The sequence below is a fragment of the Artibeus jamaicensis genome, unplaced genomic scaffold (genome assembly GCF_021234435.1).
Source record: "Artibeus jamaicensis isolate MK-2021 breed Jamaican fruit bat unplaced genomic scaffold, CSHL_Jam_final scaffold_916, whole genome shotgun sequence".
Lineage (NCBI taxonomy): Eukaryota > Metazoa > Chordata > Mammalia > Chiroptera > Phyllostomidae > Artibeus > Artibeus jamaicensis.
Window position 1 is genome coordinate 10,989,604 of NW_026522059.1, and position 19,273 is coordinate 11,008,876.

A 19,273-nucleotide genomic window follows, 5' to 3' on the forward strand; every position below is an offset into this window, starting at 1 on the left:
TTACACTGTACACAAAAATAAACTCAAGATGAATAAAAAACTTAAATATAAGTCATGACACCATAAAAGTCCTCAAGGAGAACATATGCAGGAAAATGTCAAATATCCCACAAAGCAGTATTTTCACCAATATGCCCCCTAGAGCAAGGGATATAAAGGAAGTAATAAACAAATAGGACTACATCAAGTTAAAGTTTCTTAATAGGCAGAAAACAACTAAGATCAAAAGCCTGGCTATCCTTGTTATAAAAATGGCTCATTTTTTTAGAATAATGAAGACATGAAGGAGAGCTACTGCTATATGCTGGTTTAATGCCAAACATCATTTATTTGGAATTAGATAATTAAAGTTCATTTCTAACACATCTGCAAGAAGATTAATAGGAACAACTATAAAGGATGCATGGACAAAACCAAGGTGGGGATGGAAGCAGGGGAGGGAGGTGGTTTGGCTGGGGTAGCGGGGAGTAGTGAGAGGATAATGCAGACAACTGTCATTAAACAATAAAATACTTTTTAAAATGACATAATCTTTAAAACAAAACTAATTTTAAATCAATTTATTTTTTAAAAAACAAAACATATATAAATAGGCTAAATAACATTCAAGCCTGAGAGGGCTACAATCTTTTTCAAGAACTTAATAGTCCAAAAAGACTAATACTTACTGCTGATTCAGCTCACAATATCAGCCCTCTCAGGCAGCAATACAATCACTAGCAAACGTCATATGGCCACCTCTTATGGGAATGAGAGATTCACTGTGCAATGAGCCACAACCCTGCCCTCCAGGAGCTTACATTGTAGCTGGAGAAAAACAATACATCCAGAACAAATAAAAAGTCCACACATCTATCACAACAAAAACAATTACTGGCATAAGTCATCATCACATGTTTTAACAAATGTTAGTTGTAGGGACTACCTTGGCAAATGTACACGACCTCAAGTTTCAACCTGATATATCCAAAAAAAAAAGTTTTATTTTTTTGTTCACTCATGTTTCAAACAAATTGAACCAAAAGAGGAAAACACAATTGCAAACCAAATGTACCATAAAGTTTAGTGTTCATGTCCCAGAATTTCTCCATCCAGACGTCCAGTTCAGCAGTTCTGACTGCCAAAACGATGTACAAATTCAGACAGCGAATAAACGGCTCCCCACCCTACCTCAGGATCCATACTGATAAAATCATTCAGGTTCATTTTGGAATCTAGAGAAATACATGAAAGAAAGGTCCACTGAAAGCACAACTTTGGTTTAACAGCAACAAAACAACCCAAAAAACCAAAATTGGGGAAAATTATTCAAACGGATAAGGATTCAGTATCACTTCTGTGGTATTCTTATTGCAAATGGGTAACCTCCACCTAAGCATGACAAAACATCACACAAACCCAAAATGAGGGATACTCTACAAAATAATTGACCAGTATTCTTCAAAGTTTAAAAGTTAAAAAAGAAAAGGAAGAAAGAAAATGTCACAATTGAAGGAGACCAAGGAGACATGACGACTAAACATAATACCATGAGTCAGAAAAAAAATCAGTGGGAAAACTTATAAAATTTAAATTAAGTCTATAAGTTAATAGTATTACGTCAGTATTTTTATCAACTGTACAATTTTCTTGGTTTCAATAATTACACTATAGTTTACTCAGATATCTGGAATGTGAGTGGTGTTTATAGGAATTTTGTGCTATTTCAGCAAATTCTCTAGAAGTCTAAAATTATTTCTAAATAAAAAGTCAAATGAAAAAAAATGCATGAATAACCAAACTGCTAATTTACAGGAAAGTCAGAGGACATAAAAAAGACACAATTAGGAAAATCCAGACTGTTTCTCCCACTCAGTTTCTTCAACAAATAAATTATAAGAAAACAAAAAAGAGTTGGAAAAGGAATCTACATATTAAAAAAGTCCTCCCACCCTGCCTGGTGTGGCTCAGTGGACTGAATGCTAGCCTGTGAACCGAAAGGTCATCAGTTTGATGCCCAATCAGGTACATGCCTGGGTTGCATGTGAGAAGCAACTGATCAAATGTCTTGCACACTGATGTTTCTCTCCTTCTCTTTCTCCCTCCCTTCCCACTCTCTCTAAAAGTAAATTAATAAAATCTACAATAAATAAGTAAATTAAAAATAAGACACTCCTTACAACAACAACAAAAAGCTAGATAATCAGCAAAACCAAGTTTTGTTGAAGTCATCAGAGAGCCAGGGATGCAGGATGACCAAGGAACCAGAAACAAAGGAAAGACAGGTAGGTACCTCCAAAGGAGAGATGGGGCAGAAGTTAATAAATCTTGCTTATTAACTGGGTAAGTCTTGTTTACCTGGGATGGAAGCCACACTCCCTGTCAGTAAGTAGGTCAGCTAAAATTTTTAACAAATTGCTAAGGAAACCTCAACTACTGAAATATGATAGTATCTGTTTTCTAGGGCATTTAAATACAATTAAATAAGAAATGAGTACTATCTTCAGGTATTCACTACTTAAAAACAAAATGAAAGTTTAAAAATTGTTAAAAGATCAATGTACAGCATTTGTTTACGTAACACTGCTCAAGGCGCTCAGCTCCAATCAGCCAGTGTTACCATAACACATCAGAAAGCGGTCAGATAAAAGCTGTATGCGGACAAGATGCTGCCAAGGACTCAGGAAGAGAAGAGGACAGATTTGGTGTCCTCTACAATTCAGCCCAGGACTTGGGAAATGTCCTTAAAAACTGAGTCTTAAGTAGCTGGTGCTGGGACTTCATCATTAGGGCAAGGCTATAAGACTGTAAATCTCAGCTTCCTTCTCATCAGGAAGAGTTCCTTTCTTTAAAATACACTAAATGCGGAATTGGAAACAGTGGCCCTGCAGACACATGGCCACTGAAATTACTAAATGTTTAGTTTTTCACAATGCACAATATATTAAATGTACTAAATTTTAAGTCATAAAAGTAATAAATGTAAGGGACCGAGTAAAGTTGCTATTAAAATACCTAAAACATGCATTAAGATTTGATATTTTCTTGAAACTTTAATTTCTTAAAAAATGAAACACTAATTAGCTAAAAGTAATTCCCATTTGTTCTAACATTAGATGTGTTCCTATGATAAATACACAGCTTGAAGTAATTAATCACATGAGAGAACATTACAATGTGATTAAATTATCACACGAGAAACCAGTACGTTTACCCCACACTGCAGAGCAGATTCCTTTTAATTTCAATCTCAAGTTCAGGAGGCCTCCGCTGAACTAATTACATATGCACCAAAAAAGACACTGGCCTCCCCATTAAAAAAACCTTCCTCAAGCCTAGTGTGCTGACCCTGCCACTTCCTAGCCATGCACCTTAGGCAAAAGGCTTACCCTTCATGTATTTCAGTTTACGGGTCTATCCAATATGGAAATAAAGCTTGACTCGTTGAGTCATGGTGAAAATTAAATTAAACTAATATGTTAAAGGGCTGGCACAAAGCCTGAGACAAAATAGCACTTATTACACGGTAGTAATCATCAAACCCAAAGGAGGGACCCAAAGAGGGTCAGGACTAATGAGGTGGTACTTACTGAATGTCTACCACGTACAAGGCTCTGAGTTAGTGCCCACAGCTATGAGAAAGGAAGCTGCCAAGACACATTGTCCCAGACCACACCCCCTACAACAGGCTGTCCAAGGCTGAAAGGCATACCTCTGAATCATACCACTCTCCTATCCTGGGAGCTATCCCAATTCTAATGCTGAGCCCAAAAAGCAGGTAGGTGAACCAAAAAGCAATTCCAGTATAAATTTTTTAAATTAGGAGAGCTTTTCACAGAAAGCCTAAAAAGTCAGAGTTTGAATCCTCTCTTAGTTCACTCCCTTCAAATATGACAAATATATTCTTACTTGCTTCCTTGCTGACGTCTGAACAGTTCTGTCCCATTTTTCTGGCTGTTGCACAGCTTACAGAGCACTTTCACACAGACAGCAGCCATGTGATGGGATGATCTCACCAATAAATGGTAATGTTGTAAATTACTTTCAACCATAAATAATGTTTCAACTCATGTGAATGCCAAACAATAGTAATAGGGTGAAGAACCCTTCATCCACTCAAATCTCAAGAAATTATTAATTGGACTGATGCCTAAAAGCATATAAATGAGATGAGTGGTACAACAAAATCTAGTGGATCTTATCTCCTCCTAATGCAGATTTTACTCTAGAGCCAGGGAAATGACGTTTCATACATCACAGGATACCCTGGTGATTTTTTCACCATAACACCAAGCCCTACCACAGCAAGGTACTACTAGGCACACTGTTACATGACACAAGCACACAGATCTCCTAAAGCCCAGTATTCCCGGAGTAGGTACATCCAATACTCTAGCGAGTGTCATGGCCTAATCCTTAATGCCCTTCCTCTCGCATGAATTCTGATGCCTTCCAGCTGTGCTATCTGTGTCTCAATTTCTGAATCTCATAAATACACACAACTACACTTCCTCTTACCTCCTTACCACTCGGGGGTTTTACCCAAAGAACAATGCAATTTTTGCCCTTGGTGAAATAAAAACGCTGATCTGCATGGGAACTGAAAAGCCCTCTAAGGAAGCATCTTTGGCTCACCTCCAGTTTCAATGCAGGGATATGATGGAGGAGGCTCTCTCCAGTTCCCACTGGAATCTTTCATGTGAGATCGGTCAGAAGCAAAATTCTTCAAATAAGAATCGGCACGGATTACTCTAAATTTCCTGCAGATAAAGCAGCATTCATTTATCTCAGAGAGGTTATCACAGTTGAAATTCTAATTCAATTTTTATATAAACTTATTTTCTAAAGCATGCACAAAACTATGCAAGTGTTTTTGTATTATCAGTAATACAGAAATAAACGTGCAGCTTATTACCTACTAAAGAAGCCAGGAAAAATGATCTGATGAAATCCAAAACTACAAAGGCATGAAATACATGTAGTTGCCATTTTTTACTCAATTGTGTTTCGGGAGCAAAACACACTCTTTTCAGGTGCTGCCGTAACAGCCTCATTTTGGCATCTGAAGGCACCCCATTCCCACACCACATACATACACCCAAAAGGAGCAAAATAACTATTTGGGAGAAATCTCCAAAATAACTAAGAAAATATATGAGATATTATCACACAAATTTTTAAAGGACTGCCACTGCCAACCCTTTATACACTGGACAGCCTTTAAAACTTTAAAACATTTTGAACCTTCTGTGTAGCATATCATTCTCAAATATCAACTCGACAGTGATGCCAAGACAAGCAGTCTTTGCAAAACAAATGCAAAAACAAACAAAACAACTTTATGTAACTGTCAAAGTCTCACTCCAGAAAGTAGGAAAATGCATCCTGACTTTCCTCACCTTCTGAACTGTGGATGGATGTCCTCATCAGATTTAAAAGCATCTTCTACATAAGCGTCAAAAGGACAGGGAAATGGCAGTACAGTGTCGAGATCATAAATGAAGCTCTGTCCTCCACTTGAAACATGAAGCAACACAACATGGTAATCCTAGAAGTAAACATCGCTGAAATTAAGCAAGTTACTTTATGATGCCAAATTCTAAGGTTATATAACACTAATATGAAGAAGTACCCAAAATACCCCAGAATTTATTTATAAAAAATTGTGTATTTATTCTCACGTGTTTAAACTTCAGTCACCTTCAAAGTACTCTCTATTTAATACAATACAGCTATAGAAATGTTTTTCCCACTGCTTAAAACAGTTTTTGAACTCATCAATTTTGATCCCTTTTAGTGCTCTGTCATCTCTTGTTTCACCTCTTCCACATCAGCAAAACATTTCCCTTTGAGGACTTTTAATGCAGGGGGACATTGAGTGAATAGGGAGGATGGGGCATGGGGGTCATGCCGTTTTTAATCAAAAACTGCTAAACACTCAGCACAATATGGGCAGGTGTGCTCATGAATCACCTATCATGAAATGGGCAAGCATGTTGAATCTTGAAAAAATAATCACTAAAGTAGAATACAGCCTCTCACAACACCACCAACTGGTGTATATGGGTTCCTAGAACACTCGCCTAGCAGGGGAAACCTGTACTACAAACAGCCTGTCCTCCAGAAGATAATTACGGTTGTTTTTTTGGCAGGGGTTAGGGTTCTCCCTTGTACATCAAAAACAGATATAAGATGATTACAACCGTCTTTATATTAGCAAAATAAAGCTAATATAAATCCTGAAAACAGACCAAATGTCCAGTGGCAATGTTCACACACATCAAATACCTTTTGACCATGCAATTTTTACTTCAAGGAATCTACACTACAAAAAAATGGCTATACACATAACAATATATACACACACACAAAGAAAATCTCTGTAGCACTGTTTATAATAGTGGAAATTCAGAAACAATCAGAAGTCCACCAAGAGGGTTACAGTTAATAAATCATGATACAGTCATATCATGGAATACCAATGCAGCTGTTAAAAAGATTTTGGTACATGTACGTGGAAAAGAAAAAATGTCCATGTTATATAGCTGGATGGAAGCAGCAAATTGCAGAATATGTATAACATATTTTTTTAAAAACTGCATGTATATAAAGACACAATGTACATTCAGAAGTAAATATGCATGCATATGAATGCAGAGGAAACAGTCTGTAGATATAGCCTCCAAACTATTAACAAAAGGAACTATTGAGGTTAGTCTGGAGAGGGAAAGAAGGGCTTTAACTTCTTGTTTTATACTATATATGTAGTTAAAAGAAAGAAAATTGTTTGTTTTGGGTTTTTGTTTATTTTTCTTCTTTTAATCAGCTAAAACCTCATTTGTAACCATTAAGGAATAAAGAAAGCTTTGTGCTCACAACTCAGTGGCAGAGTGTATGTGAGTCGCACTCTCACTCCCAGACCCTGGGCACTGCTGAAGGGGATGTCAGGGCAGTTATCAAGAACGTGGGGGCAGTTATCAAGAACGTGGGGGCAGTCTGGTGCCTTGAGTCCCTCAGAACAAAACACTGTCACAGAGAACACTGTGAGATAAAAAGTTCTATCACATTATTATAACATTCATAATACCATCTTATGTTTCTAGTACTTCAGAGCTTACAAAGCACTTTCTCAGCTATTATTTCATTTCACTCTGGAAGGTGGGAAAGATAATTCATTAAGACTAGAGGTGTTGTACCAACAGAGCCTAAAGTGCTCCCTCTGGCTCCAATTCTATCTTAGTAAAGCAGAAATAGCATCAGAAATGGATGCTTATTCCCTGTACCCCCGTTAATGCACCCTACCCTCCAGATATAAACGAAGCACGGCTCCCCTACAACAGCCCAATTCCCTCCCCTGGGCTCATTCATGTTATTCCCCTCCATCTACAGCAATCTTCTCCACCACTCTCTCCACATCCATCATTCAAGCTCTGACTCAAATGCACTCTTCCCTTTAAGTCTGTTTCCAAATCTGTTTCTTGCTTGACATCTTCTAACTCATATTATATATTTTTTGCAGTACACACTCCCTACTATTTATGGGAAACTGTGCTGTTGAAATAGATACAAAGATGGGAAAGACAGCTCCTCACTCTCAAGGAGTTCCCAGAGAAGTGAATCAGAAACACAAGTCAACTATCGCCAATAGAATGAGGATGAGATAGAATGAAGGAGGCAGGGGAGTGTGCAGATAAAGGCATTCTGAAATTGGTTCACCTATTCAAACCTTACCCTTCCACTTACAGCCTCAGTTTCCTCTTTTATAAAATGGAGGTAATTACAGGGTTCACCTTGGAGTGTACTGAGGGAATTAATAAGATTATGTATGTAAATATCTTTTTAAAAACCAACAACACCAACAACAAAAACCCAGAGGAGATGGAAGACCAATAGCCAAGGAGTTTCACTGAGGAAGGACTACCACCACTGAATTTTGTCCAAAGGGGAGAACTTTCCAGAAAGGAGATACAATCTGTGAAAAGGCATAAACAACAAATATCCACAGCCTTCGAGTTAGTTCAGGTCCACATTCCTACACATCAGATGGCTGATAAACTTGAGAGAAAGTAGGCCTCAACTTGGAATTGCCTTTACAGCAGAGATGTACAGCCAAAGGAGGCAGATAAAAGCAGTCAACCTCACTTTCTGAGTTGGGTTCAGTGTTTGCTCAGATGCCAAGGAAGACCCAGTGGGACTAGCATGGGTCTGCTCCTTGGGATCTGGTGTCTCTACCCATTCAGGGAAGCCTACCCACTTCCCACAAGAGGACAACAATGAGGCAAAGACTAATGTGCCAGAGAGTGTGGGAGGCTTCCTGCAACAAGGTTCCCCACGCTGAGCTGCCATGAGATTTGCATAAGGGGGACATGACCACAGGTCCTTGCCCTGTGAGTTTCCCTAAGACGGGAAACAAGGCCATGACTCAAAATCGGCTGAGTCATGCTACCAACTAGGCGGGTAGCTTAGTTGGTTAGAGTGCCATCTCAATGTGCCACCAAGGTTGCAGGCTTGATTCCCAGTCAGGGAACATCCAAGATTCAACCTCTCTTTCTGAAAACAATAAACAAACATTTAAAAAATTAGCTGAGTGGTTCAGCAATGAGGATGGCTTCCTCATAGGGCAGATAGATAGTCTGCAGTAGGAATTAGTTATATAGTGTTGCTAATGGTAGCTAATGCTGCCTGAGCACAAGTACACACAGCCCATCAGTGGGAGACTGGGGCTCAACCCCAGTGTGCCTAACTCTAAACCCATGCTCCTAACCCAACACTGCTCTGTTTGGGGCTTTAATGTCAGAGTAGCACATGGCCTGCTGGTGAGAGAAGTAAGAATGTGAATTCCATAATTCCAAGGATTTAGCCTATTTTGTATCTGGCATATAACAGGTACCCAATATATGTATGTTAAATAAACCAATGAAATTAATTCAAAGGATATTTTAAATTACCAGAAACTAGATGTTTGTTACATTAACATGAATGAAGTTTTCTTTTACTTTTTCTTCATGTTTACTAGTACAAACAATTCTGTTCTGCAGGGGGTCAGGTGAGGGTGACACATGCATGTGTACTGGAAAGGACCCAGCCTAAGACCCAGTTCTGCCACTGATCAGCTAGATGACCTTGAACTACTCATTTTGCCTTTCTAGGCTTGCCTGTACACCTGAAAAATGAATGGGTTGCAGTACATCTGTGTTTTTCCAATGCCAGTCATGTTTGTTTACTTAGGAGTTTGCTAAAAAACTAATTCCTAAACCCTTTTCTAGATTAACTAAATCAGAAACCTATATTTTTAACATAGTCTCCAGATAATTCTCATGCACAGCTGGACTAAATGTTACTAAAGCTCTTTCCAGTACTAAAAGGATAAGAGTCAGGGAGATCACAAATATATTGCCACAAACGATTTCAAATCACTCCTATAATAATTTCAAAATTAAAATAAACACGCCTTGTAAGTGCTTCTCCCTTAAGCCAAATAACATCTATCCTCAAGAGCCAATTTAGAATTACTATAGCCTTCCTCTACTGCCCTGTCACTTCTGCTCTACCAAACATAAAGACCACTCAGGGTTCACGGCACTCATAACGCATCAGAAGCTCTCTGGGTTAACCATCTTACCCAGATCACAGGTCCATCTCCAGGTCTTGCCTGCTGTTTCCATATAGGTATCTACAAAACAATAAATTACGTAAGCCACAGTTTCAGTAAAACTACTACTAAATTCTTTAAAGCAATATATACATGAAAAATAAAATATTTCTAAGCAACAAAAAATCAAGGTGAAAGAATGAATGGGTAAGAAATTCAAATACTTCTAAATGTCCTTAAAAATGAAAAAGCAAAATTAATTATACGATGGTCTTTGGAGAGTAGAAAGAGACCTGAACTGGGAATCAGAAGGCCTGGCAGGTTCCAGTCTTGCTTTCCCATTTAATTATTCATGAAACCTCCCAAGTCTCTGTTTTCTCATCTACAAAACCGAGATAGCTCCCTGAAACTTGCATGTTTCACAGGGTTCTTATTAGGAGCAAATAAAGTGATCCTTGCAAACGTGAGATAGCTCCCTGAAACTTGCATGTTTCACAGGGTTCTTATTAGGAGCAAATAAAGTGATCCTTGCAAACGTGCTTTATAAAATACGATGGGTTCCTTCTTTTTTAATACTTCATGTGAGTTTACTATAATTCTATTCTATTCTATTTAAACTCCTAAAGAAAAGAGGTTTAATCTGTGTGAACATACCAACCCATAGTTCCCTACCTACAAGTAAGGAACTAGGTTCTAGTAATCCAACTGTGTACCGTGGAAGGGGAAAAAAAATTCATCCAAAAACAAACTTGAAAATGTTGCCGTATTTTATAAAGCACATTTGAAAACAGTACTAAACCCACACTATCTTTAGCTTCGGATACCCTAAATTTCTTGTTTTCTTTGTGCAATCACTCACCAACTTACCATCTTCCTCTCATTAGATATGAAGACAGCATAACATTCTTCTAAAGGATACTGGTCGTGGTTTTTGATGTATTCACAGAGTTTCCAAATATTTTCTTCACTGAAACAAAGTTGAGTTTTGTTTAATCAATACAATGAAGCAAAAATGCTCCATGCCTTTCAAATCTGAAAAGACTGATGATGACACGAAGCTGTTGGAAGAGACCTAAAACACCATCTCATCTAACGACTGGCTAACATTTGAACCTCCTGCAAAACATCCCCAACAAGCTGTTATCCAACCTATACTGGGTGGACCCCTCTGCAGACATAGAGCTCATTACCTCCCCCAACAATGCCTGGGTATGGATAAAAATATTTCTATATCTGATTAAAATGCTACATCAGTATTCTGTAAGCTTTGGGCTCAGGAACTTGAGATACACCTGGAATTTCAACTCAGCCACTTAAACATAAGAGGCTCTGAATACCCTGACCTGAGTGTCTGTTTTTCTCATCTATAAAAAAAGATATAATCACATTATATTATAAACACTTAATACATCTTATTAACACTGGTTTCCTGCTCCCCTAAGGAATGGGGCAAGGCAAGGTGAGTGTTTGGGGTAGGAGGGCTCCTGAGTGGAAAGGGTCAGGGCAGTTATGTGATACGTCCAGGAATACTTTTGGAGGAATCCCTGTGAGTGTGATTCCCCAAACCCCTCTGGTACGGAGGCAGTCCTGACTTTCAGAATGTTCTTTCCCACAATGAATTGAAATTCACCTTCCTATACCTCCACCCCAGATGAAGCTGCCTTCTACATGAGAGGCCTTTAGCTATCTGAAGCAGTGGTCAGAACTGCCTAAGTAAAGCAATGTTCAGTGCATCAAGCCAAGCCACACTAGTAGCCACAGCCACACTCCCGCACAAGTAAGCAGTCACTGCTGGGAGTCCTCAACAGCTCAGCCCCGGCATTCCTTTTCCTAGTAGGCCATTCGGTGTACCTTTGCTCAAAATGAGCTATACCAACACTCATGTGACTCAATCTGTCAAAGCCTAACTTCCCGGCACCTACACCATGTTACTTGAAAATGAAGCAAGGCGCAAACGGCATTGAAGACTGTCACTATTTTATAGAATTAAACACTTTCAATCCACAAGCACTGTCATTGTCTACCTGGCTCAATGTTCCATACAACTAGGCTTAAAGCACCAAAGTTGAGTTTCTGTATTTTTCTCCTGTAATTTTGTTTCTCTCTAAAATACCTAAGAAACCTTATGGGAAAAGTAGTGGTAGAGGTCACAACAGGAGATTACTAACTACTTCCCCATAGTATGAAACAAACAAATGTACTATTTTTGCTCACATCCCCCAAGATATCTAAGGTATCTACCAGGTCTGACCCCCAAAGTATGCTTTCTGTTGCCCTGGCTGGGTGGCTCAGTTAGTTGGAGCATCGTCCCATACACTAAAAGGTTCCGGGTTCAGTTCCCAGTCAGGGCACATATTTAGGCTGCAGGTTTGATCCCTGGTGGAGGCACATACAGGAGGCAGCCAATCGGTGTTTCTCTCTCCCTCGTCCTTCCTCTCTCTCTAAAAAAAAAATCAGTAAACGTAACATCAGGTGCGTAGTTAAAAAAAGTGTATTGTCTTCAAATTTACTATCTGAGATAAATCCCTAGTCTCTTGACACTTTGCTGTGATTATGCAGTGTCAGCAGTAAGTCTTTAAAATGCAATTTAATTGTGACGGGATGTTAGCATCTAAAAAAATAAACCGTTTATAATCACACACACAGAAATCACGATCACACTTGGTTCTAGACCAAGTTTTGAGAAGGCATTTGTCTGTCTTGCCTATGACATTTCGCAGAGTTGACCACAAAAATTTTCAAGAGCCTGTGATGTACAAAACACGATGTGAAATGCTTGGAAGATATGATAATTACTGCTTACAGACAGTGAGAGTAGACATACAGATCCATAAATAAGCAAGTATCCAAGGCCACAAAAGATACATAAAGAAGCAAAGAAGGGGGACTCAGAGCCTGGCCTGGTAGTTCAGTTGTTAGAGCATCGTCCTGATAAACCCAGATTGCAGGTTTGATCCCTGGTCAGAGCACATGTAAAAAGCAACCAATGAATGCATAAATAAATGGAATAAGAAATCGTTGTTTCTCTCTCTCAAATCAATCAATCAATTTTTTTTAGAAAAAGGGAATCACTAATTTTAAGGGATAAGAGAAGATAGAGGACATACAGGTCAGTTGTTTTTCTTTGTTTGTTCCCCTTTACCTCACCGAAGGTGAGGCACAGAATTAATGCAAAAGTTCATGAATCCATATGTAACATAAGCACTATTGGTAAGCTGAACGCACATATGCTTTGAACATATTTGGCCTACTTTTTCAAATATATGTGAATATTTCACAAAAAAAACCCAAATTTAAACATGAGAGATACTGAATTTGTAGTCCCTTTCTATTTCCCTCCCAAGAGTAAGATTAATATCATGTAGGAAGATCTCATGAAACTTTTGATGTTAATAAAACAGAGGGCCTGTATAGTTGGAAACACTGGAAGTCAGTTGGAATAGAAAGAATCCCGGATTTGATTTGAGTCTGGAACCCATTTAGCTGATTTTTTAAAAGCGGGAAATGATGATAATAATGCTTCAACCTGTCAGTTGATTATTTTGGCAGCATTAAAGCTAACAAAGAAGGATTAGGGCCAAGATTCTACAAGGGTCACTGGTGATGGGCTAAAGTAGCGAAGGATACAAGAAGGAAAAAATGCTCGACCACCCACACAATGCCACACTAATACTGGCCATCACTGTTAGCATTAAGCTGGGTCTTAAAAGATGAAGTAACATCTGACAGAAACTAATAGAAGCAGAGACAACATTTATTTCAAGTTAGAAGAACTCACAGGAGCAAAGGCAGTAAGGTGTACCTACCTGATATGTACAGACAGGGTAAAGCACTGGTTCTCACAAAGAGGTGATTTGACCCCCCAGGGGACATTTGGCAATGTCTGAAGACATTTTTGGTGGTCATGAATTGAGAGAGGGTGCTATGGGACTCTAATGAATATAGGCCAGGGATGCTGCTACACATCCTGCAACAGATAAGACAGCTGTTGTAACAAAGAATCAACATGCTCAAAATATCAACTGAGCCAAGGTTGAGAAACCCTACAGAAGACAGGCTCAAACTGAGGTTGTAGGAACAGACGGTGAACAGATCTTAGTAGGCATTTTATGCTCAGGAGATGGACTTTTTTGCCTACGCCTGTATTCCTCATAATGTGATCCATAAGACACAGGCTACTCCTCTGTGCTGCTCACACGTCCAGACTCTGGGGTGGGACCCTAACAGCTGCCTGTTTTACAAAAGCTCCCAGGAGATCTTCTAGCACATTCAAATTCAGAATGGCACTGAGCAGCGTGAAGCCAGCTAAAGTTAAAGACATTAGGTGATAGGGAAGAGCTGGGCAGAGGAGTCTCATAGGAAAAATTGGAACAGGCCCCCAGCTGGCCAAGGAGGGTCTGGCCTATAGCTGAAGAAACTAAAAGATGATTTATTGAAGAGACTGTTATGTCCTACCATTCTCCCACTGAATCGCTTCACTACACTGTGCCAGCCTCCTTGTTATTCCTAGAATAATTACAGCATACCTCCTTCTCAGAGCCTTTGCCCCTGCTGTTCCTTGCCTGCCTGGAATGATGTCCCGCCAGTTATTTATTAAATTCCTGCCCTCTTTTTCTTTAGATTTCTCAAATATCACTTTACCAACAATGTCTTCCTTCAATATCCTAATATAAAATCATTAAGTCTCCATCTCTGATCTGGTTTTATTTGTCTCATAGCAATTAACACCATCCAAATGTGGTTTACTTATTTTTGTCTGTTTTCCCACAAGCAAAACATAAAAACTATGAGGAATGTTGTCTGTTTTGTTCACTGCTATAAACCTAGGGCATAGAATCCTGCATTACATGCTCCAAGTGCCTAATAACCATTTATTGGATGGATAAGTGAATGAGTAAAACAACTGAATGGGCAATAAGGACAAGAATAGGATTTAGGTGAGAGGCAGGGTAGAAACAAAGTGCAGTAGTTAAGCATGGACGCCAGCATTACCGAGGTTCCAGTTTCAGGACCACCTCCCACGTGCTAGATCTATCATCTTGGGAAAACAACAGGCTTCTCTGTGGCCCATCTTTTCATTTTAAAAACCAGGGAAATGATAATAAATGGAAACTGTGTCCTGGGCATGGATGGAAGAATTTGGCAACGGGCATGACATGCGGTCAGAGCTGAACAATCTGTTAAGCTCCTGGTAACACTGGTTTGGTAATCAGCCGAAGGAGGGAAAGGCAGTTTTAGATGGCCCTGAGGTTTCGCAATTGTGCAGGGACTGAAGTGGGAAGAAGTCATTACACACGCAAGGGGAGGTAGGTATGGGAGTAAAAAGGACCAAGGTAGGAGGGGTGGGTGATTCAGCCACAGGGTGGCCTAGGACAGGGGCACGACAGTGGAGTCCAGGCCAAACCCTGCGTGCAAGTCCCATTCCTTCGCTCACAAGCTCTGTGGCCTTAAATAAATTACTTCAGGGTTCTTACCTTTAAAATGGGGGAAAACAACGGTACCCCCTCCTAGAGTAACTGTGGGGCGTCAATGAATTCGGTTACATAAACCATTCCGGCATATAGCAAGTGCTATGTAAGTATAACCATTATTAAATGACAACATGGTGGTTACGATCATGGTTTTTGGTACAAGAAGGTCTGATTTGGATTCCTGGCTGCTATTAACTAGCTGACCCTGGGAAAGTCACTGTGAAGACTCTGTGCCCCCGTTATCTTACAAAATGAAAACGACCTTCACGTCAGTGCGATACCACACAGAGTTTGGCAGAGTAATTTTCCAACGGCTCTCTGTGTTCCACCCTCCGCTTCCCACTCCCCTTCCCGGGCCCGAAACACTGAGATCCTCTGAGGAACGTCCAAGCGAAAAGCGAGAAGCTGAAATAATGCGACGCCGACCCTACCATTCCCGGCAAAACCCGCCCTACCTCACCCCATTCAATGACCACGCTCTATTCCAGAGATTAAGGCTGCCATTCCCGCTACCTCCTCCCGCCAAACCAGAAAACCCGCCAGTCGGTGCCCAGAGCACCCCGGGAAGGGGCCGGGAAGAGGCGGGGCCCGGCTGCGACGCCGCTGCGCCCGCGCCCCCTCACCAGTAGCAGCTGTTGTAGACACAGGCTTCCCGCGGTGGGCTGGCCGGCTGGTAGTGGGCCGCTGCGGCTGCGACTGCGACTGCGGGGACATCCTCCTCCATGGTGGCTTGGACCGCGGCACCGGCCTGAGGTGGACTGACTGGACCAGCCCGCGGGCGGGCTTCGGGAAAGAGCGGATGTACTGCACCTGGGCGCTCGTATTCTCGGGATAAAGTGGGCGGAGCCCGAAGCCGCGGGTGCTGTTCCCCTAGCGGTGGATCCTGGGATGGGGTAGGCGGAGCCTGGGCGGGGTGGGAATCTCAGTTTACCCGCGACCTCCGCGGGCCGTTGGGTGGAGCTAGAGTTGATGGGCGGGCCCAGGACGGTCCTCTACTGGCGAGGTGGGTGTGCAGCTACGGTGGGCGGGGCCTGGGTGGAAGCTGGAGCTGGTTCCGGGAGGGTGGAGCCAGGGCAAAGTGGGCGCATCGGGGATGGAGTGAACGGGGTGAGTTCGCAGCGAGGAAGACTGCGGGATTCCGGATAGGTGGAGCCGGGCTGGTGGGAGGAGCCAGAGGTAAGACTGGCGGCTCAGGTTCCAAGTTGGGCGGGGCTGTGAATGCTGGCGGGGACATCTGGTTAAGCCGGGAAGAGAAGTTACACACTCCTGCAACCTGAAAATGAGTCCAGGGAGCAGTTTGAGTTGGTAAGCCACCAGACCCTTCGTGACTCCACGAGGAGTCGGAAGCCCTTCTTCCAGCCTGGGGCCGGGTTTCCAGCCGTGGAGGAACAAGATGACACAAGGGAGGCTCGATATGTGCGAGTAAAATAAGAGAAACTCGTGTGTGAAAAACGAAGCTTTAGTGCCTTGAACCTAGAGACCGCGGGACCCTGGGGGGAAAAGGAGTGTGTGTGTGTTGGGGGGGGGGGGGGTAATTTCAAAAACGCCTGCATCAAGGACGGCTTTAGGCAGGGATGTTACCCTAAAATCTCACCATTGTGTGTCTTTAAAAAAAAAATAAAGAATTGTATATATTGGCTCAGAAAGATACATGGATTTTTTAAGAGTGTTAATAGACCTCACGGTACCCATTTTGTGTTAATTATGTATTCATTATTTGCTGGCAGTCTGGAAGGAAATATGCCAAATTGTTAAAACAGGGTTTATCTTTGGTGAAAAATAATTTGCACAGATGTTACAATATAACATATTGTAAATATTATATATTATGTTATAAATATATATAATATTTGTGCAAAAAATAAATTGCACAGATGTGAAAGGGGAGATCCAGGAACTCTATACCACATAACACTAAGGATTAAAAAGAAAGGGTTTTTTTTTTTAAATTGAAAAGGGGTATTTATAATGCCCAGTATTAAAAGCCAAAAGAAAAAGGAAGAGATAATCCCATAGTTTGGCACCAAATAGTTGTTGGCTATTTCTGAAATAGCCAACAACTATTTTGCTCTATCAACGATGATCCTCAATCTGTAAAGGACAAGAAAAATAGCAGTAAGAGGAAATTAAAGTCAAGAGAAGTTAAGTGATAGAAAGCCCCAAGTTGCCTTAAATGGGTTTAAAATGTTCAGACCCAGATGAGTTATATCCGAGGATACTGAAAGTACTTTAGATTATGACTCCAATGCCTCTCTTACGGTTCTAGAAAACATTTTGGAGGAGATGACATAAGACTAAATATAAATACTTGCTGTCTTGAGTTTCATAAAAGGAAAAAATGTGTCCCATACACTATACCTGGTGAACTCAATGCCTATTTCCAGGATGGTCTGCGACCATGAAGAAAGGTAATTATTCAGGGGCCTTTAGTGGTTTCACAGAGCCCATCTCATTCCAAATGGGCCTCATTTCACATTGTTGGAAGAATTCATTGATCATTGGATTATAGCACAAAAATATAATTTGATTCCAACAAAGCAGATGCCCCAGTTTTATTAGCCATAACTCCTTTCCTCATTTAGTTAAAAGTCAAGGCAGAAAGACTGTTTATTAGCTGGTTTAGCAGGAAAGATGCTCAAGTGGCTCTCACAAGGGTGAGCTGCAGAAACCAGGGTCTCAAGGGACCAGAAGCAGAACTCCCCTCTCAGGCCTTCTGTCCGCCTGTGTCAGTCCGCTCGTCAGTGCTCGGCCTCCTTCTCAGGTGACTGACTGCACGGCTTGCTGTGGGGAAGATGGCCGCTGGCCGCCCCACATTCATATTTTCCAGGCTTGGCAACCCCAGTGGAACGAGAAAACTTCGTTTCCTCGTAGCAGTCACACAGAGTGACTTGTCCTTTTATTTTTTACATTTCTTTCCTGCTTGAGTTTTTCTCATGTATTAGTTTTTAATACATTTTAAAAATAAATTTTCTTATTAAATCAAATATATATCAACATTAATATAAAGAGCTACCTGGACAGACTTGCTCACTTAACTGTTCCCCAGCTGTTGCACATTAGTTTGTTTTGATATCCTACTATTATAAATAAAGCAATCAACATCTTTGTACATGAATCTCGGTCAGGATGGAGTCCTAGAGATAAAATTCCTGGGCCAAAGGTTTTAAATATTTTCCAGGTTTCTTGATACATGTTGCTATATTGTGTTTAAGAAATGAGCCTAGCTCTGGCTGGTGTGGCTCAGTGGATTAAGCACTGTCCTGTGGACAGAAAGGTTGCTGGTTCGATTCCCAGTCAGGACACATGTCTGGGTTGTAGGCCAGGTCCCCAGTTTGTGGGCGTGCAAGGGGCAACCAATCGATGTTTCTCTCACACATTGATATTTCACTCTCTTTCTCCCTCCTTTTCCATCTCTCTAAAAATAAATGAAATCTTTAAAAAATTAATAAGCCTATACCTCAATATTACATTCAGTATTATTTAAAAAAATACATAGACAAAAATTGGCATTCCCATTATTTTAAAGATTTGATTGATTGATTGATTGATTGATTGTGCTCAGTCACCACAGCCATACCAGCCAGAGCTTCCATTGTTATTTTAATTTATATTTAACCAATTACTACTTATCTGTACTAACAGGGAAAATTTCCTTATAAAGCAAAAAGTCCTAAGGCAGCAATGTACTATGGGAGCTCTGAGGGGGACACCCTCACTGCTGGGGAAAGGCATTGGGCTGGGTGGGAGCACAAGACTACTGTTACTTAGAATGGGGTGGGAGGGAGGTGATAGCCCAGCACCTTCTACGTGGACCAGTCCATGCCTGTGTTATTAGGGGAGGTTAACTAATGATTTTCCCTCTTTTTGTGGAAAATCAGGGAGATTAGCTATAAAATATAAGTATGGTCACATTTACAACATTCCTGAAAGAAATCCCTGTGCAAACTGATGTTTACTTTCTAACTTTGTTACCAAATTAAAAAAAAATAGAAAGGGACCGACCCATGACCTCATCTCAAATGAGGTAATGGAATTATGATTAACTCTTACTTCAGCCCTCCTTTCTGTCATACTTAAGGTAAGAACACTTGATCCTCTTTAAGCAGTCAGTGGGGGTGGGAAAGAACCTCAATGTTCACCCCCCTTCTTTTCCTAAATCAGACCACTCCTACCTGCAACAACTAGAGAGTGGAAAAGAAAGAAGTATTGCCTGCCAAAGGCTAATTCCAGA

General features: G+C 40.7%; 1 protein-coding gene across 1 annotated transcript; it reads right to left on the reverse strand.

The window, feature by feature from the left end:
- Positions 1–302: 302 nt before the first annotated feature.
- NTAQ1 (N-terminal glutamine amidase 1) lies at positions 303–15,953 on the reverse strand. Its single transcript, XM_037166755.2, has 6 exons — positions 15,666–15,953; positions 10,439–10,538; positions 9,602–9,652; positions 5,379–5,527; positions 4,615–4,739; positions 303–1,214 (listed from the first exon to the last, which is right to left on the reverse strand). The coding sequence occupies exons 1-6, from the start codon at positions 15,764–15,766 to the stop codon at positions 1,105–1,107; spliced, it is 636 nt and encodes a 211-aa protein (XP_037022650.1). The 5' UTR covers positions 15,767–15,953; the 3' UTR covers positions 303–1,104.
- Positions 15,954–19,273: the final 3,320 nt, after the last annotated feature.